The 20,824-nt window shown below is 46.5% G+C and overlaps 7 protein-coding genes across 12 annotated transcripts; 3 read left to right on the top strand and 4 right to left on the bottom strand.

The window, feature by feature from the left end:
- Positions 1-84: 84 nt before the first annotated feature.
- On the bottom strand, positions 85-1,031 carry Obp47b (Odorant-binding protein 47b). Its single transcript, XM_017171936.2, has 3 exons — positions 757-1,031; positions 573-689; positions 85-511 (listed from the first exon to the last, which is right to left on the bottom strand). Exons 1-3 carry the CDS (start codon positions 946-948, stop codon positions 128-130), a joined length of 693 nt encoding a protein of 230 aa, XP_017027425.2. The 5' UTR covers positions 949-1,031; the 3' UTR covers positions 85-127.
- On the top strand, positions 1,029-3,523 carry LOC108078231 (CWF19-like protein 1 homolog). The gene is made up of 7 exons (XM_017171933.3): positions 1,029-1,445; positions 1,509-1,675; positions 1,733-2,064; positions 2,119-2,436; positions 2,501-2,609; positions 2,667-3,153; positions 3,210-3,523. Exons 1-7 carry the CDS (start codon positions 1,426-1,428, stop codon positions 3,349-3,351), a joined length of 1,575 nt encoding a protein of 524 aa, XP_017027422.1. The 5' UTR covers positions 1,029-1,425; the 3' UTR covers positions 3,352-3,523.
- On the bottom strand, positions 3,375-5,376 carry Fpps (Farnesyl pyrophosphate synthase). The gene is made up of 6 exons (XM_017171935.3): positions 5,107-5,376; positions 4,723-4,817; positions 4,432-4,643; positions 4,010-4,371; positions 3,726-3,952; positions 3,375-3,662 (listed from the first exon to the last, which is right to left on the bottom strand). Exons 1-6 carry the CDS (start codon positions 5,286-5,288, stop codon positions 3,481-3,483), a joined length of 1,260 nt encoding a protein of 419 aa, XP_017027424.1. The 5' UTR covers positions 5,289-5,376; the 3' UTR covers positions 3,375-3,480.
- A 229-nt stretch (positions 5,377-5,605) lies between these two features.
- On the top strand, positions 5,606-7,496 carry LOC108078232 (uncharacterized). The gene is made up of 2 exons (XM_017171934.3): positions 5,606-5,815; positions 5,897-7,496. The coding sequence occupies exons 1-2, from the start codon at positions 5,665-5,667 to the stop codon at positions 7,294-7,296; spliced, it is 1,551 nt and encodes a 516-aa protein (XP_017027423.1). The 5' UTR covers positions 5,606-5,664; the 3' UTR covers positions 7,297-7,496.
- Positions 7,497-7,923: 427 nt separating this feature from the next.
- nompA (no mechanoreceptor potential A) lies at positions 7,924-15,666 on the bottom strand. 6 transcript variants are annotated; one of them, XM_070284661.1, is made up of 19 exons: positions 15,588-15,666; positions 14,759-15,106; positions 14,415-14,696; positions 14,222-14,354; positions 14,021-14,163; positions 13,624-13,810; positions 12,981-13,093; positions 12,620-12,910; positions 12,422-12,559; positions 11,563-12,303; positions 11,004-11,463; positions 10,722-10,906; positions 10,481-10,659; positions 10,290-10,429; positions 9,578-10,229; positions 9,351-9,520; positions 9,007-9,282; positions 8,814-8,936; positions 7,924-8,226 (listed from the first exon to the last, which is right to left on the bottom strand). In XM_070284661.1, exons 1-19 carry the CDS (start codon positions 15,658-15,660, stop codon positions 8,172-8,174), a joined length of 4,689 nt encoding a protein of 1,562 aa, XP_070140762.1. In that variant the 5' UTR covers positions 15,661-15,666; the 3' UTR covers positions 7,924-8,171. The 6 variants fall into 6 exon arrangements, with proteins under 6 accessions (XP_070140762.1, XP_070140764.1, XP_070140761.1 ...); XM_070284663.1 differs by having other exon boundaries at positions 12,422-12,556; XM_070284660.1 differs by lacking the exon at positions 7,924-8,226 and having other exon boundaries at positions 8,756-8,936.
- Positions 8,449-8,796, top strand: LOC108078422 (uncharacterized). The gene is made up of 2 exons (XM_017172287.3): positions 8,449-8,544; positions 8,616-8,796. Exons 1-2 carry the CDS (start codon positions 8,472-8,474, stop codon positions 8,747-8,749), a joined length of 207 nt encoding a protein of 68 aa, XP_017027776.2. The 5' UTR covers positions 8,449-8,471; the 3' UTR covers positions 8,750-8,796.
- A 2,406-nt stretch (positions 15,667-18,072) lies between the features above and the next one.
- Or47b (Odorant receptor 47b) lies at positions 18,073-19,928 on the bottom strand. Its single transcript, XM_017171632.2, has 7 exons — positions 19,881-19,928; positions 19,639-19,814; positions 19,414-19,582; positions 18,696-19,216; positions 18,428-18,635; positions 18,207-18,365; positions 18,073-18,149 (listed from the first exon to the last, which is right to left on the bottom strand). The coding sequence occupies exons 1-7, from the start codon at positions 19,881-19,883 to the stop codon at positions 18,099-18,101; spliced, it is 1,287 nt and encodes a 428-aa protein (XP_017027121.2). The 5' UTR covers positions 19,884-19,928; the 3' UTR covers positions 18,073-18,098.
- Between the last annotated feature and the right edge of the window lie 896 nt (positions 19,929-20,824).

Genomic DNA, 20,824 nt, shown 5'->3' with positions numbered 1-20,824 from the left:
GAGGCTGTGGCGAAAATACCGGCTAGCTAGCGCAGTCGGGGAGGATTTTCTTCAGCGTAAGCAGCTGGTCACACTAGGTTATAATTCAAATTTAAAAATTTATTTCCTACGTTTTATATATTTACAATTAAGCCCCCAAGCCGCACTGCGTTACATATGCTTTGGCTAGCGCACACTGGGCATTCTGTGTCCAACGGTGCTCTGGACAATTCTTAAAATACTCCATGTAGGTGCAGCCCAGAACTATGGCGGAGAAGGGACTGCAGCGTTGCTGCGACGCTTGCTGATTCTGCTGCTGAGCCTGCTGCTGTTGCTGCTGCTGCTGCTGCAGAATCATTGCCAATCTACGTTGAGATTGGGGCTCACACTTGGAAAAAGCCATGGTCATGGCCTCCACATAAACGCTGTCGTTGGAGAACTTGGCAGAGAGATCGCTGCGTATGTTGTTTAAGTTGAGCTTCTGAGGATCCTCGAGGTACTTGGAAGATTTGAGTATGCACTCGGCCAGGCACTGAAATGGTTAAAAAAACATATCAGTAGGATTCTCGACAAGTCTAACTATTAATACTCACAGCAGCAGAGTCTATAGAAGGCGGTCCGCCGGTTGTCTTGGCTGCTCCCAAAATCCGTTGGGCGCACTGGTCCACCAACTGGTCACGACCGCCGTCCTTGCAACAAAGAGCTGGATCCTAAAGGTTGAGATAACCAAGTTAGGAATCTTCTGAAGTGCCAAAGAATTCCCATTAAGTTTCTTACCACAAGTTGCGGTGGCCTTTGGCAATCGATGGCTGTTTGACCCGATATTTGGGTCACAAATCCCAAGCAAACGGAGATCAAGAGTGTCTGAATGGGCGACATTACTGCGGTTGACCAACTGAGAGATGACTGATATGGATGTGAACTGGCAGGGCCCATTTTATATCCAGCGCCGGACACACAGCCCCACATCTAATGGATCGCGAAGAGTAATGGCCACTTAATAGTGCCAGCCACGCATGACCAGAAAGGCCCAGCAAAAGTTCATTGTTGCAATCGGCTGGCTGTCGCTTGCTTTGGGGCCAATGTCATAAATAATTCCATATTTTGGGCCATTGACATTGCACTAAGGTTATAGTTTATGGATTATATAATCATAGAACGTTGAACGCTCAATTAACCAGCAATTGCCGAAAAAAAATTCTAAAGAGCTGGGCAAATCCAGTTAAAAGTGTGTCATGGTGTCCAAAACGAGTGGTAACTGTGATAGTTATGTTTAAAGAGCATGGTTACATGTTGAATAAATAAATTAAAATAGGGAAAAACCAATCAAATTAAATCTTATTTAGTTGTAAATTTGAATTCCGCCGCCATAAGCTGTAATCAGTTGGCAGCACCAACCGCGATGAGCATGGTAGGAAAAGAATCGATTAACCATTTATCGATAACATGGACGCGGGCACCAAAATGTAAGTAACAAACAGGAGTTAAAAATGTGTTTTAAAGTTAATAATTCTACCATTTCCTCCCAGCTTAGTTGTGGGCGATGTGCGGGGTCGCTTCAAGCAACTGTTCCAGCGCGTGGAGCAGGTCAACAAAAAGGCAGGACCCTTTGAAATCCTGTGTTGTGTCGGAGACTTCTTTGGCGACGACAAGCAAAACGAGGAACTGATTGCTTACAAAAATGGATTCAAGCACAGTAAGTACATATATTAATGGTTTTATGTGGCTCTTAACAAGCTCTTTATATCTTCAGTCACCGTGCCCACCTATGTCCTTGGTCCTAATAAGAAGGAGCACACCAAATACTTTGCTGATCTGGCGGATGGTGAAATCTGCACAAATCTCACATATCTGGGCCGGCGTGGAGTCTACACGCTCAGCAGCGGCGTGAAAATAGCCTATCTAAGTGGTTTTGAAGCTGCTGGCGCTACAGAATCCTCAGGCTCTGAATTCGAGTTCACGAAAGCCGATGTCCTGGCTGTGCGTAACTCCTGCCTGGTGTCCAAGAACTGCTCCACGGAGTACAGGGGAGTGGATGTGCTGCTCACCTCGCAGTGGCCATATGGCATGCAGGAGCAGGAGAATGTATGTTTCTAATTTTAACTATAATGAATATTTAATTCAACGACTCAATTACAGGCCAATGCATCCAAGCTGGTTTCCTTTCTTTGCCGTGAGATCAAGCCGCGTTATCATTTCTGCGCCATCAATGGCACCCACTACGAGTGTGCTCCCTTCCGAATGCCCAAGGATGAGACCACACAGTTCGAGTTGTGCACGCGCTTCATATCCTTGGCGGATGTGGGCAATGCCAATAAAGCCAAGTACATTTACGCGCTCAGCCTGAAGCCAGTGGATAAGTCACGATTGCTGGACCTAGTGCAAAAGACCACCAATGAAATACCTTGTCCTTTTATAGGCCTAGACCTAGGAGGAGCTGTCAGCAAGAATGATTCGGTGGGTACTTTTAGGATCTCCCGTAAACCTCATCGAATAGTTTTTAATGAATATTATTTAACAGTCGGAAAATCGTCAGTACTTTTACGACATGGAAGGTGGCAATCGCAAGCGGCAGGGCGGTGAAAACAACAGGAGAGATAAACGCCCGAGGATACCGCAAATTGATCAGGGTTTGTAGGGAATAAAAGTTCCTTAACAGCTTGCATAATTATTTCCCTTTATTACAGAAAAGTGCTGGTTCTGCTTGTCCTCGCCCGATGTGGAGAAGCACCTCATTATCACCGTGGGCGAGCACTTCTATTTGGCTTTGGCCAAGGGACCCATAAATAAAAATCACGTCATGATTCTATCCACCAAACATGTGCCCTGCGCTGCCCAGCTTAGTCCCGAAGATTGGCAGGAACTGGACAAGTTCAAGGCTGCTCTGCGCAAGTTCTTCAAGTCCCTCGGTCAGGTTGTGTGCTTCACGGAGCGGCATTACAAGTCCGTTCACCTGCAGATCAATGTCCTGGCCTTCGAGGAGGGTTATGCGTGGAAGATAAAGCATAGTTTCGAGGACAAGGCGGAGGAATTTAATCTGGAATTTGAGACATTGCCGGCCTTGGATTCCGTGAAAATGCTGCCAGAAATGGGGCCATATTTTCTAGCTGAGCTGCCAGACGACAGCACGCTTATAACGCGCCAGATGAAACATTTTCCCATTCATTTTGCCAGGTGAAATTGCAAACTCAACTTACTGCTCGAATTTAGCTAATTTAAGCTCTTTCCAGGGACGTTTTCTGCTCGGAGAATCTGCTAAACTGCGACGAGAAGGTCAACTGGAAGGAGTGCCTTCTAGAAAGAGACGAGGAAGTGGCTTATGTAGAGGACTTTCGTAAGGCCTTTGCTCCCTTCGATTTCACAGATGACTAAAGCCAAGAACAAGGTTATGTATGTATAGTTAAAATTCCATTTCGGTTGTAATTGCTGAGCCCATGCTAACAGTTCATCCATGTAAATGCTAAAAACTACAATATAATTTATAAAAAAAAAACGATTAATTTAGGAGTCACGTTGGTAGATTTTGTTGAGAATTTGCAGGAAGGTCTGATGCGGCACCCCGCGAGAGGTTTGTTGTATGTGAGTTTTGATCATGTTGTAGGATTCCTCCTCAAAGGTGGCATAGGTCGAAGGCAGTCCGAGCTCCTTGTACAGCTCCTTGACTCGGTCTACCTTGGCGGGATCTGTAATTAAAAGAATTCAGTTAGTTTACAAATTTACAATTCAATTGCTACAGGTTACATTACCCTCTTTGCCATAGCAATCAATCATGATCTGTTTCTGCTCGGCATTGGCTCGTTGCATGGCCACCACCGCTAGCCAAGAGCACTTGTTGTCCTGAATGTCGGTTCCAATCTTGCCCGTCACTTCCGGATTGCCAAAACAATCAAGAAAGTCGTCCTGTACCTGGAAGAAGTTGCCCATTTCCAGAAGAATGGTCTTGGACTGTCTGAAGGCCTCGGCGTCTTTGTAGCTAAACAATAGAGCAAGATATAAGCGATAGGAGGGGAATAAAACTATTAAAACTTACCCAGCCAAGTGTAAAGCAATGGCGAAGGGCAGGTAGAAGGAATAGTAGGCAGTTTTGTTTTCAACAATAGCCTTGTAGTTCTCCATGGTGAAATCCGAGACACTTCGGTTCGAGTTAAGCTGATCCAGCGACTGGCCGCAGGTGGTGATGTAGGTGATTTCGTGGAAGAGTTCCATCAGCGCCACATAGCAATCCAAGTGGCTGAAGTGCATCTTCAGTATGGCATACATGGCATTCTCGATCATCAAAGCGTCATTAATGGCGGTTAGGCCTACGTTTTCGACCTTGTGCCAGCAGGGCTGCCCACGTCTGGTGGTGCTGTTGTCCATCACATCGTCCGAGATGATGAAGAAGCTCTGAAGCTGTAAAAAGCAAGGGAGTAAGTAGCGTAAGAAGCACCCTTTGGCCTAAGAAATGCTCACCATTTCCACGCACCAGCCCAGATACTGGGCCAGCTTGATGTTCTCCGGCGTGAGATCCTGGGCCGGCACCAGATTCTTGTAGGTCAAGACGGTAAGGATGCCACGGTTCTTCTTGCCCCTGGGCACATTGTATTGCAGGACCTGGGCAAACCATTTGGCCGCATCGTTGCAGTTGTACGTCTTCGTCACGGTGGTGATGTCACGCACAAGATCTGCAAACAAAGCAACGGAATCGGCATTAGTATTAGCATGATAATTGGCATAAACAAATCGAAACGCCAGCTAGCTAACCTGGGAACACGGCCATAAAGTCGCGGCTTTCATCTTTCGACACCGTGACGCGGGCCGCAATGGGAACGGAGTGATTTTGGAGCGTCGATAAGGTTCTGTGTGGAGAAAAACAAACAGAACAAAGCCAAGACAATAGAATGCAGAACTATTAACGCACACACACACAAGCACAAACACATTGCTGCCTGGCCTACGTGACTGCATAAGTAGGTACAAACTTTCTCCCCCCTCCCGCGAGTAGCAAGAAACCCCAAAGTCTGAAGAGATTCCTGGCCAGAAATCACGCCCAAATCAGGCATTCGCTTAATGCGCATACCGGTCCAAACGTAAACAAAACAAAAGAGGCAAAGGTCAAGTGCGGCAAAAACCGGTAGATAAGTGTACCTGCTAGTCTTCTTCAGCTTCTGTTCGTTGACCAGTTCTGTGGGCAGGCCGCCAATCGTGTCCATCGACTTGATAATGGGCTCCGAGTTGACCTCGTCGCTGGTGGAGATGAGCCGGGGCAGGCGCACGGAGTTGGCAAGGATCCGCTGCTGCGGCAGGAGCTGGCGGACCAATTTAAACATTTCTATTTGATTTATAAGGCGCGAATGAAATCAAGGTTCTTTCAACGGCAATTCAATTTTTGGATGTGAAACCAGTGCGAAGTACTAGGGGTGAGCAGAAGTCGATAGAATTAATCGATTGGTGCAAATATTTGAAAGTGAATAAAGTCGAATGCTTGATTTTTGGAAATACGTAAATTTAGAACTTTTCTAATACAAAATAATTGAATAAATTGGAGATTCAAGAAACTGTTTTATTTTGTTTTTAATTTGCCTCCCTGCAGAAAAGTCGTTACCGAACAATCGAATATAAATATTTTTATAAAACTATCGATAGAGATATTTTGATACATATATCCCATCTCTAGGCAAAACTAAAAACGCGAATTAAACGAAAATGATGGACGAGCAATTAATTGACGAGGTAGCCCAGCATGGAGTAATTTACAACCGGCAGAAGTATTACCTGAACGGCAGCACCAATGGCGGCAAGTACGAGACGAAGGACGAGGCCTGGCAGCTGATTGCCATGAAGCTGCGCACGGATGGTAAGCGGAGCGCCCCAGAAGACAACGCTTCTTTAGCCAAGACACTGGATATATAATTGGATTAATTTCTGTTCCCTGCAGTGGACACGTGCAAGAAGCGGTGGAAATATCTGCGAGAACGCTACGTCTCCCAGCGGAAGCAGGGCGATCCGCCGGTCTACGAACACCTGTCGCGCCCGTACCTGGAGAAGATGAAGTTCCTGGACCAGCACATCCAGCCCCGCAAGTCCTACCGCCATGTGCCGAACTTCCTCACGTCGCCACAGTCGGCCAACAGCTCCAGTTATAACGATTATCAGGCACTGGACAAATCCAACAGCTCCAATGGCATGAAGAACGTGTCTCAGTTTGGCGGCGGCGGCTCGAGTCAGGGCCATCACTACCACCAGCCCGATCAGCAGCAGCAGCATCATTCCATGAGTGCCTTGAGTACGGCAGCAGCCTCGGCGCTGGAGACCGTCAACGGGCAAGTCAAGATCGAGGCGGATCAGGTCTTCAGGGACTTTGCTGCGGCCGTCGCCTCGCAGCAACTCCAGCAAATCTCACAAACACAAATGCAACAGCAGGCGGCTGCCGTGGCGGCGGTTATGGCGGATTCCTCGCAGGGCTACCAGGAGCAGTACAAGGACAGCAGCTCCGTGGGTGTCTCGGGCGTTCAGAACAGTGCAGGCAGCCTCACCTCCACTTCTTCCTCGATGAAGTCACCGCTTTCATCGCCGCTGCAGGTGATCAGCGCAGGCAGCCTTCACCCTCAGCAACAGCAACAGCAGCAATCACAGCAATCACCGGCAACGGGTGGCCAGCAGCTTCCGGTGGTACATTCCTCTTCCAGTGCCGCAGGCAGTTCCATCAGCACCAGTTCCAACATGCAACAGATGCAGCAGCAGCAGCAGCAACATCAACAGCAGTCGCATGTCTACAACCCCAAGGCCAGCGATGATCTTGACTCGTCCTCGACGTCCGGTAATTTCCATATGAAGAAGCCTCGGGTGCAGATCAATGGCCACAATCAGATGGCCAGCAATGGCGGAGGAAGTGCCGGGCACTTTGGCAACGACTCCGATGACGATTCGGATGACAATAGCCATGATCTAATGGAGCCTCAGGTGATGATGCACGAGAGCCACTACAACAATTCCATGGGCATGCAGCGAGGGAATAACAATGGCAACAATAACAGTGGAAGCAATAACCAGCAGCAGCAGCAGCAGCAACAACAGCAGCATCAGCAGCACCAGAACATGTTTCCCTCAAACACGGACTTCCTCTTCCAGCTGTACCAGCAGTTTCCACACCAGGCCAGTGGCTCACATCCTTCCAACTTTGGGAAATTCCAAACACCGCCCAGTCAGCAGGGCGTGCAGCGATTATCGGAGCACTTGCTGGGCGAGCTGGTCACCAGCGAGCTGCTCAAGATGAACAAGGAGCGCAAGAAGAGTGCCCAGAAGCGAATTCTAGAAATACTCTTCTTCGATGATTAATAAAAGCTAGCTAGCGGTAGGGTATAATTGTAAATATTGTAATTTAGGACCTAGAACTTGAGTTAGCTGTTCCCCTTTCCCACCAAGAAGGCATGTGGAGCCCTTTCTATTTGTGCTAGTCAACTACCAGCAAGCCAGGCGCTGGCCTGGATTCCGTATATGCATTAGTTTAAATATACATTTATAGGTTTTAAAAATAAAGGTGTTAATTTATTCGAAACAAAGTGGTTCTTAAACTGTAACTGTAACTGGTAAAGAGGAGGCTTGGAGTGTTCCCTGGATGGTATAGGAGTTCCTAATGCCTTTTTAAATATTGGTTTGGTGACCCACAAAGCTGGAGAGCTTGATTTATGTGCTGGCCTCTGAACCGATCCTGCTGGGCAAATGTGCTGGCCACTAAGCCACCTCGGGCTACTGTGTATGCCAACGGAAACTGCCACTGTAAGTGCAACTGCAACTGGCAATTGGAACTTGCAACTTGGCCTCACTCGTTAACCCGCCCAGGCTCCACTTGGCTGCTGATTAATGGCCTCGTTTGCATTTCTCTCTCTCGGCAAAGAAGGAAAGGCTTCCTCAGTGATATGGATAAGTTTAGGCTTTATTGCATTTCATATCTTAGCTGTTATAGAGAATAATTAATGGGGTTTCCTTCTGTTTTGTTAAGGCTTACAAAGACTATGTTAAATATTTGGATATTGCTCTGTGGTGCAAGTCTTAGGCTACTTGGAATGGAGCTCTGTTTATATAAAGAGCCTCCCACGCATTCAGCTAGCGTATAAAGATATTGATTGAGTTTTTGTTTTTTGATAAGTGGAGAGCTTTGTTTTTAGAACCTTTAGCTTATTTACAACTAATCACAAGAGGCGCATGCAGCATCAGACCTCCTGATTATCCTCGGACTCGGCCACCATGGTCAGGCTACGCAGTGATCTGTGGAGGGTAAAAAATACAAAAAGATTTAATTAGTAAAATATAAAAATATATACAAAATTTAAGGAATATATTTCAAGAGAGAGTAAAATATAAAAAAATAATCAGAGTATTAGGAATATATTTTGAATAGAAAGAGAGCAGCTAGCTCAGAGAGAGATTCCCTAGCCTGATACTGCCACGGTTTATCGCCCATGTCAAGCTCTTGACTTTTTCAGTTCGAATCAATCTCTAAACACATCAACATGGTACCCCTGCGCCTCTGTCTGTGTATTTTGCTATTCTCCTGGGTTCTTCTGGAAGCTGCCCAGGCAGCAGGCAAGTCTGCTGCTGATTTGGTTAAAGTTTCCGCTAACTAACTAACTATCTAACTAACTACTGGTTTCCAGGCATCGGCGAGTTGCCCACGTACCAAGGTCTGTGCCAGCAGCAGGGAGATATGTGTGGCGTTCAATGCCGCGTAGCTGGCGGAGCGGATGGACTTTGCAACAAAGTGGGTCTCTGCATCTGCCGACCCTTGTAGAGTTAGTTAGTGGCGACAAATTGGAATAAAATACCAAATCGGATATATGTAACCGAGAACTTGCCTGGAACGCTCAAAGAGCGAGGGATCCGTATAGATGGGCTCGCTGGGATCCTCGAACTGGTGGCCATGGGCGGCGCTGCGCATGGGATTTATCACTGGCAGCTGGCACATGCGCGCCAAGTTGCTGTAAAGACATTAAACACCTCGTAAGTGGACCGGTCGAGTGACTGGGACATGGACAGTGCTCCCCTCACCCCGTGGCAAACGTCTTGTGTAATGAGCCGCCGAACATGGACATGTTGGTGCGAAAAGCGTTCGAGGCCCGATTCGATGCGCTCTGATTGGCTCCGCCTCCAGTTCCGCCGCTGGCACTTCCTCCTCCTCCTCCTCCGCTGCCAGACAGGTTGGGCATGTGTCCGATCTCCGTGAAGCGCTCATGGGTGCGTATGGAGGAATGGGAGTGGCCCAGCGAATGGATCGGCGAGTGGCGGTCCACCAAACGGTTCTTCGATATCGATTTCCAGTAGCGTCTATCCAACGGGAAGCACCAATTAGCCAACGATTCTTCGCCTTTAATGGAGGATTTTCCTGCACTTACCTGTAGCCCAGGCCCGCTACTAGCGTTATGCTGAATAGCAGGATCATTAGCAGGATAATGGCGGTGATCAGGCCATGATACTCCGCTGGAGTCATGCACACCGTTTCCACGGGAGCCACCAGCTTGCGGGGATACGACTCCTTCTCAATCTCCTCGCGAGTTTCGAACACCTAATGGGCAGAGGATTAACCTGTGAGGATGAACCTGTGGTTATCCCATGCACTTACCTCTATCATTTCACGAACTTGCTCTGGTTCCTCGGCCTCCTTGGACTTTTCTCCCACTTGGGTCTCATTCAGGGAAGCCTGTCCCATGGTAGCACTCACTGTGGTGCTATTGACCACTGTAACCTCATCGGCCTCCAGTTGGTTCACGCCTCCTCCTTCTAAAGCGAGAGCCTCGGGTTCTGTGGATTCCTCAGTTACATTCAGCGATCTTCGTCTGCGTCCGAAAGATGGCTCCTGACGACCCGCTGGCCCAGGGCAATAAGCCGGCTGGCATCCTTCGCGACAGGAGCGAACTGTGGCCTCAAAGACCAGGAAATTGGATTCGGGTATCTTGAAAGCATTAAACCTGGCCTCCAGGGTGTCGCCATCCCTTAACTTGTCCAATTCTGGGAACACAAAGGGATCCACTGGGCAGCCAAATCGATCTATCAGCTGGATACTGCGTCCGGAGTAGGGATCTCGGGCCACCACATTGGTGGCAAAAATGTCGGTCACATGGTTGTAGCCATCTTGGGCTTCCAAACGGAAAGTGAGAGGATCACCCACAGCTATCGTGGTGGTGGGTCTGCCCTGGTACAGGATACTAAGGCGAACCTTGGAGCTTAAAGTATTTTCTGCTGGCAGATACTCAATAGGAATGGGGCTGCCAGAACTGGGGGAATAATTCCTTTAATAAAGGGAATGTCTAAGGAAGATTTCAGAGATATCTTACCCTGCTCCTATGTAACCCGAGCTGACCACAGCCTCTCCTGGACCCCTGAAGATGCAGGTGAGGTTGTAGCGCTTATCCCTGCTCGTTTGTACATTATCCGAGAACTGGACCACCACGATGTTAGTCAGGGTGTCGCCATACTAAGGAAAAACTCGATTAATTACAGATCTAGTCAAGTCAAGGATACTCACCCTCTGTGTGCCACAATCCGGATAACCCTGAGGACCGCTAATCCTCAAAACATTGACAGTGCCGCCATTGCCCCGAAAGAAGCAGCGATCATAGAAGCCATAGGTGTAAATGCGTCCCAAGAAGCCTTCCGGTGTGCGGATGGTGAACTCCATTCCCTCCTCATTGCAAGTCTGTGTCACTGTGTGGAGAGAGATCATACCACTTAAGATTGTGTGGCTACATGTGAGCACCTCCACCTACCATCCATGCACTCGCCATCGCCACTGCGTCCAATGCTGCGCTCATAAAAGTCATAGTTGGAGGCGTCGAAGGAGCCCGGATCGTGAATGTCCAGCTCGCGCGAGTCTCGGTCGCTTAGCTCGCAGTTGGGCGACTCGCGATCCCGATCCCTATCTCTGTCCTCGTAGCTGGAGGCGGCCGTGTCTCTGCAAATTGAAATTTACCATGCGAATTTGTAGTTGCTTGTGTAGAAAATATCTGAATCTGAGATCTTCTGTTGTCGTTGTCGTCGCCGTCACCCACCTGTAGTTGAAGCTGCGACAGACAAAGTCCCGGCTTTCGATGCACTCCCTCTCGCACTGGATCAGGCTAGGAACGATCAGAGATCGGCGCACAAAGTGTCGGCGCATCTTGTGCCTGGCGGCGATCTGCTTGAAATTGTCACTTTCCTCACAACGGGTTATGGGAGGACGCGGTGGTCCCGAGTTTACACCAATGCCCAGACCCACATGTCCTCCTCCGCCACCATACGGCGTGGGGGGATGGGAGAGACCTAGTCCTGGCAGGGGAAGAGGACGATCATCCAAGCCATTGCCGCCGCCATAGGGACGATTGAAGGGAGTGTCATAGCGTCCATAGGGTCCACCTACTGGCGGTCTGCGTCCAGGAGGACCATCGTATTCCCTGTCGTAGGGTCCATACCTATCGCCATAACGCTCCTCGTAGTCATAGTCGTAGAAGGGAGGCGGAGGACGCTCAAGGCCTAAAGGAAGTAAAGTTATTATCTCATTCTCTTAGCTCCTGATCTCTCCTAGAATTAAGGGTTACGGTTTTGGTAGTTGGTTAGTCCCGGTGTACTTACCAGGTCGCCGGCCTCCAAGATCATTGGGTCCCGGTCGATTGCCGTACTTGTAGATGTCAATGGGATACCGATCGCTACCTACCGGAAACCGATTCGGCGTGGAGGCATACTTGCTGGCGGAACCAGTGGGCGCAATGGGAGCAGGTGGATAGCGCTTAGCAGAATCCGGTTCTGGCCTTCTGGCGCTGTGCACTATATCATCGTACCGGCCCGGTGGTCCCCTTGAATCCGGTAAATAGGGATATCTCGGCGAATCCATGGATGAAGGTCTATAGCGTCTGTCTGGAAAAATGCTATCTGGCGCATCTCGGCCCGTATAGCCTCCAACGGGATCTCGTTCTCGACCAGGTGGAAATCTGGGCGGAGGATAGCGACCTTCGTATCTGTTTTCGCCATAGCGACCTCCGCCATAGCCATAGGGCCGGAAAGGAGCATCATCATCGGTGGGATAGGGTCGCGTGTGGGGCAGATCGCTGGGCAGGCTGTTGTCATTGATTCCAGGATAGGGCAGTGGGCGGTAGGGCAGTCTCTCACGATCTCGATCCCTATCGCGGTCTGGATACCGACGATCGCCATACCTGTCCGCATAGCGATCTGGAGGATAGCGATCCGGATAGCGTTCCCTGTCCCTATCGCCTGGATAGCGATCTCTGTCGGTGAGAGGACCTGGATACCGCTCCCGATCCCGCTCCCGGTCGCGATCCCTGTCGCCATTGGCACCACCCGCCGTAGGATAGCGATCTGACATGGGGTTAGTGGGGGTTAGAAGGTTTTAGTTGTCAGTAGAAGGCGGTGATCTTACTTAGGTTCCTGGTGACATTAATGGTTTTAAGGATACAAAAAACTACTCAAAACTCACCATAATCATCTGGATAACGATCATAGGGTCTGCCATAGGGTCCCATGCCATCGGGATAGCGGGAACCATAACGATCCGGGGGATAACGATCCCTATCGCGGTCGCTGCCGCCACCGCCTCCATATGGATACCGATCTGCTAGGTAATAATGCCATAAATGTATATTTAGTGGCCATAAGTTATAGCGACTATATCTACCATAGTCATTGGCCGCATAGTCTGGATAACGATCGTATGGCCTGCCATAGTCCACGCCCTCGCTGCCCACCGGCAATCTGGAGCCACCAGAACCTGTCCCGCCATGTGAGCCAACTCCGCCTCCGCCGACTGTTGATCCGCCTGACCCGTAACGATCGTCGTGCTTATTAGGCTGTCTCCAGTTGCTGCCCGACTGATCCCCGGGTCGCTTGCCATCGCCGCCGCTGCCACTGCCGCTGTGCCCATGCCCGCCACTGGTGTCGCCATCGGCGCCTCCGCCCACCACATTCACTGGAATGGAGGGAAGCGCATAAGAACGGTTACCACTAGCCCGCCATTAGCACCTCCTCTAACCACTTACACATTAGATTCTCGTAGTAATCATAATCAGCATCGTATATAATGCGCATGCCGTCCTTTTGATTGTACCGACTCAGGCGACAAGTACGAAAGCGATCGCTGTACACGGCAGACCTGTAATTTGCGAGGAGAGAGAGAGGATCCAGTGAAGATCCAGAGTGGAGATGGAGTTGGAATGGATGGGTTAGTGAGGCAGTAGGAGAACAAGAAGAAAGGTGAGTTGACTTTTTGAAGAGGAAGTAGGAAATACCCTAAGTAGGAACTATGGAAATATTTTGATCTTATATAGAGGATTATTTTGTAGTTTTTTTTAATGATAATTCAATTGATAATAGATTATAGTATGTTATTTGTTGATAACAACAAAAAAGGACTTTATATAGGGATCCAATCTTAATTATTTTAGCGTAAGATTTTCTTTGTTGAAGGGAATTTGGTTTAGTACCATTTTAAAAGTTCCGATTGCTTCTACTACCATTAACCCTAGTGTAAAGACCTCCTAGGTTCGGGACATCTGAATCTTATTTATATTTTATATTATTTATTTATATTTCCTAAGCAAACAAAATATCCCTCAAAAAAGTAACTACCTCCCGTTAGGGTATCAAAACAAGTAATTGCAACGGCAAAACGGCAAAACGCACCTGCACTGGAAGCTCGTCTGCCGCAGACACTCGTCCAGGCACTCGGACAGTGAACGTCCCGTGATCTCCGAATGGAACTCGCCGCCTAGCCGGGAGTTGCGGTACCGCTGGAATGCTGTATCTGGCCGCCGGCCGCTCGAGAAGAGGTGCGAGGTGACTGAGTTATCGGGATAATCGTTGGCTCGTTCTGCAACGGGAATACAGCATATAAAACAGAGACGTGGAAATGCAAGTGCTAGGAGGTAGTAGTTGCTACTAGCTGCCAGCAGCAACGGAGTCAACCGTTGTGATGGGCTATATGGTACACCATAATATCACATATAATCTTGTTGTCGCTGTTGACTTTTCCTCAGCTCACACAGAGTCGGAAAGAGGAGTCTTTACAGTAGCCACTTACGATTATCGAGGCACACAAGATCATAGAAATGGTGTGTGGGACTGGAGCTGATGCTAATGTCATCCTTTTGCGAGATGGAGTCCTCCTCGGAGAGGATGCACTGTTTGCTCTGGTCGTCGAACTCCACCGAGCGGCAAAAGTATCTGTAATGTGTGTGCAATTAGCCAAATAGAGCTATTAAGGCTCCAAGATCTTACTTACTTCTCGGCTCGCAGGCACATGGTCTGGCACTCCTCCAGCGTCATGTTGTTGAAGATGTCCACCTCGAAGGGGCCACCCAGGCGTTTGTTCTCCTCCTTGACGAACACGGCCAGACCATCACAACGCCGCTCGGCTAATCAATGGTTCCAGGGAGGGTAAATTATGGCACTTGGTGTGGTCTTCCAACACTTACCATTTAGACAGGTGTTCTCCAGGTAATCAGAGTTGGGATCATCCTCCATCAGCTCGGGGTGAGTGCGTCGTGTGAATCTGCTCAAAGTGCAAGATCTCATGGTGGAGTCAAAGTTGGCCGAACGGCACACAAAGGAGAACTCATTCAAGCACTTATCCTCGCAATCCGAACGATTGGCAGCCGTGATCTCCTTGATGTCGCTAATGGGCAGCTTCAGTTTCTTTCGGGGATGCCTTTCAAACACATATCTTCTGCTGGGACACTCCCTCTCAGGTCTACTGGCTGTGGGGGATCAAGGGATATTTATTATGATTTTTTAATGGATAGTTTTGGGTTCCCCTTACAAGTCAAACATATCTCATTGAAGTGCACACTGTTGGGCACCAGCATCAGGCTTCCAATACCCTCTGGCCCCGCCTGCTCTGAGGTGAGGTAGCACAGCGACTCCTCATACTCGGAGTTGCCTCCGAAAGAGGTGATGCGGCTGCCTGGCTGGAAGTCAAAGCTGGTGCAGGTGCGCACCAGGTTATTGGAGCCAGTTCGATCGCGCAGGCACAGGTCCTGGCATTTTTCGAGAACCCGAAACGGTGGCGCTGTGTCCCGCACCACATCGTCATCGTAGCCCTGGAGCTGCTGGTTGGGCAATCTTTCGTAGAGCACACGGCCGAGGCCGTTTTTGCAGGTGGTTTGACCTGTAAGAAGGGGGAAATATTAAAGAAAATGATATAGCACAAAAGATAATTAACAATTAAGTTGATCAAGCTTTTTAAAATTAATTTTATATATGTTTTATAGAACTGTAGACATGGTTTTTAAATTGAAAAAATTAAGCTAAAAGCTTTGAAATTATTATTTGTATTTATTCTTCAAAGAAACCCCTTTGAATGTGGATCTCTGTTTTATAGAGCTGACGAAGAATCAAGGTTTTCGATGTTTTAAATAAATATTGATTTTAAATCGATTCATAATGATGTTTTCCAGGTTTTCAATAGCTGAAAGTCATGCTTATCCGTAGCTTTTTGCTTTGTATACATTAATTATTACTGTTTTATAAATGAATTAGTTAGTATTTTATTAGAAAATACCCCAGTACATTTTAATAATATTTTTTAAAGTACATATACATTTAAATTTAAATATTAAAACACCCTTCAATAACTCCCCAAAACTTACCCTGAATTTCGTTGAGACAAAGACCGACCACTAGGGCCGTCAGTAGCACATGTAAACCTCTTTTAGATCTCATTTTGATCGATTCTCTAAAGCTTTATTATATATAGAGAACTTTGTTTGGGTTATTCCTAGCTTGATCGCGGCATTATTAGCCACAACCTGGTGGCTTTTCCCTGTAAGTGCGTGACTTTTAGCTGGAATTAGAGTTTAGAATTCGTGGTGGTTAGTCGGTTTATCCGACATGATCTAATTAGTTCATTGGCTGACAAAATGACATGAAATATGCGACCTCAATATAGGTAGAATTTTACCCCCTTTCGGGGGAAAATCACATGAATAGTTAACTATATTTTTCAGCCTTTCTGCCGCCATAATGTGCACAATGCGTAACGTGAATTTGGATCATTAAACTAAAATCTAGCCGAGCTACGTGTCGCTATGCGACTCATATCGATCCGCAACTCCGGATGTCGCTTCCGGCTTATTGTCCACTCAGGTCTTTATGCTCTCCGCACAGCACAAAAGCCAGAACAGAGTTTTTTTTTGTATTTTTTTGGAAAAGTGTTAGCTATTGACCTCAGCGAGAGGTGGTAGCTGTACTTGGTGGAAAGTGTGGCGTTTTAATAATGAAAGTCTTTCTAGAATGGTGAAATTTAGTTGGAGGATAAAGGAAGTACATATACATATGTATCTAAAATATTTATTATCCAAAATATAAATTAATCAAAGGATCTTTACCTCTTAGGAGAATCGTATTGATATTTTAAGAAGGATTAAGGATCATGAAAATCCTTAAAGAAATATCAATGAGGAATAAATGATAATAAATGATCCTGTGTATAATATTCAATTAATTTTTAGATCAATAAATATTTCAATACATATCCTTGATCATCTTTACTTTATAAGCACTAATTATTATTTGTAATTCATATAATGTCCTTAGTTATCCTTTGATTTAATTTATTTATTCATCACTAAACAACTTTTAATTGTTCTAAAAGTCCTGCAGCACTTTTCTCCTTCGAAAGGATCACTGAAACTTCTCATAAACTCTTTCTGGAAAAGTTAACACATAAAAATTACAAGGACACTCTTTAAACATCCCAAATCATTTTTAAATACCGTTTATAGACCAGAAGGATATCTTCGTTTAATAAATTATTAACCAGAATAGATCGAACTAAAGCGATTATTTAAGATATTTTTTTTTTTGGGGGACCAAACCCGACCGATCGTTAGAATAATGCGCGACAAACTGAATTCGAGAACCCAACTCCATCGTGGGTCTGCAGTCGGATCGGTGGTTGGCCCATTACGATTACCATTAACATTACTATATAGTTTACCATCCATCCATCGCGATTGCCATTGCGATTACCATGAGCAGGGCAGGCGGGGGGAAAGCCAACTCCATGGCAACAATGCCCGAAACGAGGGGGATTTAATTAGATGTGGAGACAGCAACAAAGAGCCATGGACACACAATGTTCTAAATGCTCGTACCTGGATTGCCATTCAAATGTTAATCAGTGCGGCGAGCAGACCGGAGTTGACAAAAGCCCACCGGCCACCCCACTACCAAAAAAATTAAAAAAAAAAAAAGTGGGAAGAGCGACCAACACCCCATTCTCCACCCTTTAATTCTTCAATTGGGGAGTAACTGGGTACAGAGAAAATTAATTTTAATATTAATGAACTAATAATTATAAAAAATTATTAATAGTATTAGTAGAAAGCTTTGGGGGCAAAGAAGGAATCGGATTTAAAAATTAGCAGATAAGAATATATAATATGATTTTTAACATAAATGTTGACTTAAATTTCTATACAAAGTTCATAAGCTATATAAATTAAACAAAAATATAATCAATTAAGCTAAAAAAGAGCTCAAAAATACATAAAATAATATACAAATATATATTTTTTTATACCTTAAACCACTCTCCAAATTATCTCCCAGTGCACACCCACTCTCTGCCCAGAATTGGGTGTGTTGTTTGGGCGTTTTTAAGCTCGAGTGTGTGTGCGTCTGTGTGTTGGAGCTTTCGTTCTGGCCGAATGTGCACATGGAGCACATAATGACATTTCTGCCGGTCAACGTTTCATGGACATGGGCGACTTTCCCACTTGTGAAGGGCATGGAGCAGCACCACCAGCAGCAGCATCTGGTGTCCCCAAGTTGCAACAACTCCGAATGTTTAATGTTAAATACTAAACGATCACCCGCCGTCCGCCGTTGGGTCAGATCATGACAATGCCTGTTACGAATGAATAAGTTCGAGGCTGGCTAACGATCCACCAACCGACCACCACCTCCTCCGCAATTTGCAGCCAAGAGAGGGTTGCACCTGTCGCCGCTGGGTGTGCGTGGGCCGCCTCCATTGTTGGCTTAGAGTGGTGTCACTGGGAGCGGCGCCGACAATCCAAACGAGCCATGGAAATGCAAATGCAAGTGCCCAGAAAATGTTCAACTTTTATTTTCAGAAGTCATAAACTTGGACAACAAAACTACATGGATTCTCGCAGCAGGGCCAAGAGGCGATAGCATTGCTTGAGGACCTAAAGGAACGGAAATATATTTACTATAAAATCTGTAAAGTATATATAAATCCTCACTATCATATAGGTTCCTAGGGTAAAGGGCACAAAGGGCTCCGCCACATACATGAGAGGCTTCTGGGCACGCAGAATCACAAAGGAGATGTCCTTTTGGATTTCCGTTGACTTGGTGTGCCAATCCTTGATCTCAAAAGCAGCTTGGGCCACCTCCAGGGACTGGTATAGGATAGGCAATGATTTTTATATAAAAAATATATTTTTAAAACCCTTAATCCCACCTGAGTATAAACCAAAGTCCCTGTTATGCACCAAGTAGACAATTGTATGAAGGCCAACATGGCCAAAAGCACAAACTTGGCTGCCATTTTGGGATCCACCGAGGCAGCTGCCATGGTCTCAAAGGTGGCTATTGAGATCAGAGAAAAGCTGGCTATCATCTGGGCAATAAAGGCGCCATTAAAGGCCTTATTGGCTCGCTTAACAAGGCTGAAAAAATTCATAAAAATCTCTTATTGAAACCCGAAAATCCCTCACCTTCACCCTCACCTAATGATGTGCTGATGGAACCTCACCACGCGACAGAACTCCTCATGGAAGCGGGCATCGCTGACCTTTCTCATCTCGCCCAGCCGCCGCATCTCAATGCAGAGCAGCTTGAGATTAAGAGCCGTCTGCAGGAAAGTGGTTATACCCACCATATCCACATGCAGGATGCTCATTAGGTTGTGCTGCGAAGTACAACTCAGCCAGATATACAGAACCCAGAACATCTTGGGGTGCAGATCGATGCGATGCCATTGAAAGGGCCAAATCACATGAAAGGGTAGCTTGCCCTTGCTGATCAGAGGTTGCAGGAACACGGCGGCACTGAAGAAGTTGACCAGGAAAAAGCAGTTGATGTACAGGCCCGTCTCGGCCAGGTAACAGAGCCTCTGCCAACCCAGAACCTCCTCATCCATGTGATGTGGTCTTAGTTCTCGATTGTAATAGTCAAAGTCCCAGATAATCTCATCGATGTCGTTGCAACGCAAATGCATATAGAAGATTTTGGTGAAGACCAAACCCATCTGTAATAGGGTTTAAGTATTTAATATAAATTTAAAATAGTTTAAATTAAATTTTAAATGCAAATTTAAAAGGTATTCCTGTCTTAAATATTTTTTGACATATTCTTAGCTGCCCTCTTAAAATTTCTATAGGCTTCCAGATAATTTTTCCAACCCTTACATCTATTTTTTGTTATAAAAAATGAAACTTATCTCACCCCTGATAGCCACACCAGATCGTCGCCCATATCAATCACATTCTTGGACTCCGGCAGAGCCACAACCATGGTCCAGAAGGCCAGCATCACATTGCACATGATGAACCAGTTAATCCCTCGGTACAGCGCCAACTGGGCCAACTTCTTGTTGGGATACTGGCAGAGCAGGCTAAGGGGAAACCCAGATTAGTGATCGATGAGGCGGCAATACCACTCACCCAGCACCTCAAGGAGGCGCGATTATAGTTGAGTGCCAGGCGTGGGATGCGGCCTGGAGTCTCCTGCCGGAGTACAGAACGAAATTCATCCAGAAAGTGGCGCATAATGCCCAGATTTGATTGATAGCCCACGTCTGCCATGACCAAGTGCTTTAACTGTCTAACCAAATGGGTGGGCATTTCCTTTTTATATAGAAAAATAGAGCCTCATATGCAGATTACCCTCGAGGTTGGAGGTCACCTAATTACCATGTTTACAGACAATTGTTTTGCCAAAGGAAACGCCCACAAAGTAGATTAACTTAAATGATTGCAGCAAGTCTAGAAAACATGTGCTAAAAATCGCACTACATCGATTGATTGGGTATAATAACCATTGAATGATATGATATAGATGGGACTCACCTCCCTCTACAACGTTCATTGAACCCGCTGGAGCTTCGCGTGACTCGGTGGCTCCATTAGATCATCAGCATCATTAAGAACAATGAATAATATATCGCATAAATGCTGCCCCAACCTCTGTTTATTCACAGTTTTTGAAGCGTATAGCAAAACATGATCATCGCAAAGTGAGCTCCACTTCAAGCCACAAAAATTCGCCATGGGTTTCGGGAGGTTCAATCAACTCCCATAAACTTCCTGTGGCTTCTCACTTACCCGGCATGAAATAAATCAGAAAAACACATGAGTTATGTCTTAATCAGGATCAGAGACATCGATATTAACAGAACCTGGGAGAGCATAAATCCAGTTTTTTATTTAAATTTTCACCAGCACACTTTCCGTCATGAGGAGGATACTGATACTGGTTCTGCTTCTGCTTCTGCTTCTGGTGTCTGGGTTGGACATCCGCCTCCGTGTTATGTTAATGCCTTGCACCAGGGAGACCGTTTAGCAAGGCCATTGGAATCAATCTGGGATTAGAGACAGAGAGAAAGAGGAGTCAATAGCCCGACGCGCGCCTGGCTCGTAATATTTGTAATACAGTGTTTTTTATTATAACCCACGGACTAACCATATAATGGCACCCATAATGGGCCAACTATTAAAACAAATTGATATCAATTTTGCTACAATATGTGTGCACAAGTCTCGTCATTGAACTCCCATTGCAAGCGGAGGCTAGAGGCATTGCCACCACCTCAGCCTCGGCATTAGCCTCTCATCCTCTCATGCACAGTTGAATAGTT

The sequence above is a fragment of the Drosophila kikkawai genome, chromosome 2R, assembly GCF_030179895.1.
Source record: "Drosophila kikkawai strain 14028-0561.14 chromosome 2R, DkikHiC1v2, whole genome shotgun sequence".
In the NCBI taxonomy this organism is placed as follows: domain Eukaryota; kingdom Metazoa; phylum Arthropoda; class Insecta; order Diptera; family Drosophilidae; genus Drosophila; species Drosophila kikkawai.
Note: the sequence above shows the minus strand (reverse complement) of the source record. Positions and strands in the feature narration are given on the sequence as shown.

Excerpts from the sequence above, each read along its gene's own strand:
- Obp47b (XM_017171936.2), bottom strand. The coding sequence starts at position 948 with ATGTGGGGCTGTGTGTCCGGCGCTGGATATAAAATGGGCCCTGCCAGT. Across the intron at positions 690-756 it reads AAAGGCCACCGCAACTTGTG|GATCCAGCTCTTTGTTGCAA; the intron begins GTAAGAAACTTA and ends CTCAACCTTTAG. Across the intron at positions 512-572 it reads CTTCTATAGACTCTGCTGCT|TGCCTGGCCGAGTGCATACT; the intron begins GTGAGTATTAAT and ends TAACCATTTCAG.
- LOC108078231 (XM_017171933.3), top strand. The coding sequence starts at position 1,426 with ATGGACGCGGGCACCAAAAT. Across the intron at positions 2,437-2,500 it reads CTGTCAGCAAGAATGATTCG|TCGGAAAATCGTCAGTACTT; the intron begins GTGGGTACTTTT and ends ATTATTTAACAG. Across the intron at positions 3,154-3,209 it reads TTTCCCATTCATTTTGCCAG|GGACGTTTTCTGCTCGGAGA; the intron begins GTGAAATTGCAA and ends AGCTCTTTCCAG.
- Fpps (XM_017171935.3), bottom strand. The coding sequence starts at position 5,288 with ATGTTTAAATTGGTCCGCCAGCTCCTGCCGCAGCAGCGGATCCTTGCC. Across the intron at positions 4,818-5,106 it reads AAGCTGAAGAAGACTAGCAG|AACCTTATCGACGCTCCAAA; the intron begins GTACACTTATCT and ends TTCTCCACACAG. Across the intron at positions 3,953-4,009 it reads ATTGCTTTACACTTGGCTGG|CTACAAAGACGCCGAGGCCT; the intron begins GTAAGTTTTAAT and ends TCTATTGTTTAG.
- LOC108078232 (XM_017171934.3), top strand. The coding sequence starts at position 5,665 with ATGATGGACGAGCAATTAATTGACGAGGTAGCCCAGCATGGAGTAATT. Across the intron at positions 5,816-5,896 it reads CATGAAGCTGCGCACGGATG|TGGACACGTGCAAGAAGCGG; the intron begins GTAAGCGGAGCG and ends TGTTCCCTGCAG.
- LOC108078422 (XM_017172287.3), top strand. The coding sequence starts at position 8,472 with ATGGTACCCCTGCGCCTCTGTCTGTGTATTTTGCTATTCTCCTGGGTT. Across the intron at positions 8,545-8,615 it reads GGAAGCTGCCCAGGCAGCAG|GCATCGGCGAGTTGCCCACG; the intron begins GCAAGTCTGCTG and ends ACTGGTTTCCAG.
- nompA (XM_070284660.1), bottom strand. The coding sequence starts at position 15,660 with ATGAGATCTAAAAGAGGTTTACATGTGCTACTGACGGCCCTAGTGGTC. Across the intron at positions 12,911-12,980 it reads TTACTACGAGAATCTAATGT|TGAATGTGGTGGGCGGAGGC; the intron begins GTAAGTGGTTAG and ends CCTCCATTCCAG. Across the intron at positions 9,521-9,577 it reads AAGTTCGTGAAATGATAGAG|GTGTTCGAAACTCGCGAGGA; the intron begins GTAAGTGCATGG and ends TCTGCCCATTAG.
- Or47b (XM_017171632.2), bottom strand. Across the intron at positions 19,583-19,638 it reads TATAATCGCGCCTCCTTGAG|CCTGCTCTGCCAGTATCCCA; the intron begins GTGCTGGGTGAG and ends GTTTCCCCTTAG. Across the intron at positions 18,150-18,206 it reads CCCTAGGAACCTATATGATA|GTCCTCAAGCAATGCTATCG; the intron begins GTGAGGATTTAT and ends CCGTTCCTTTAG.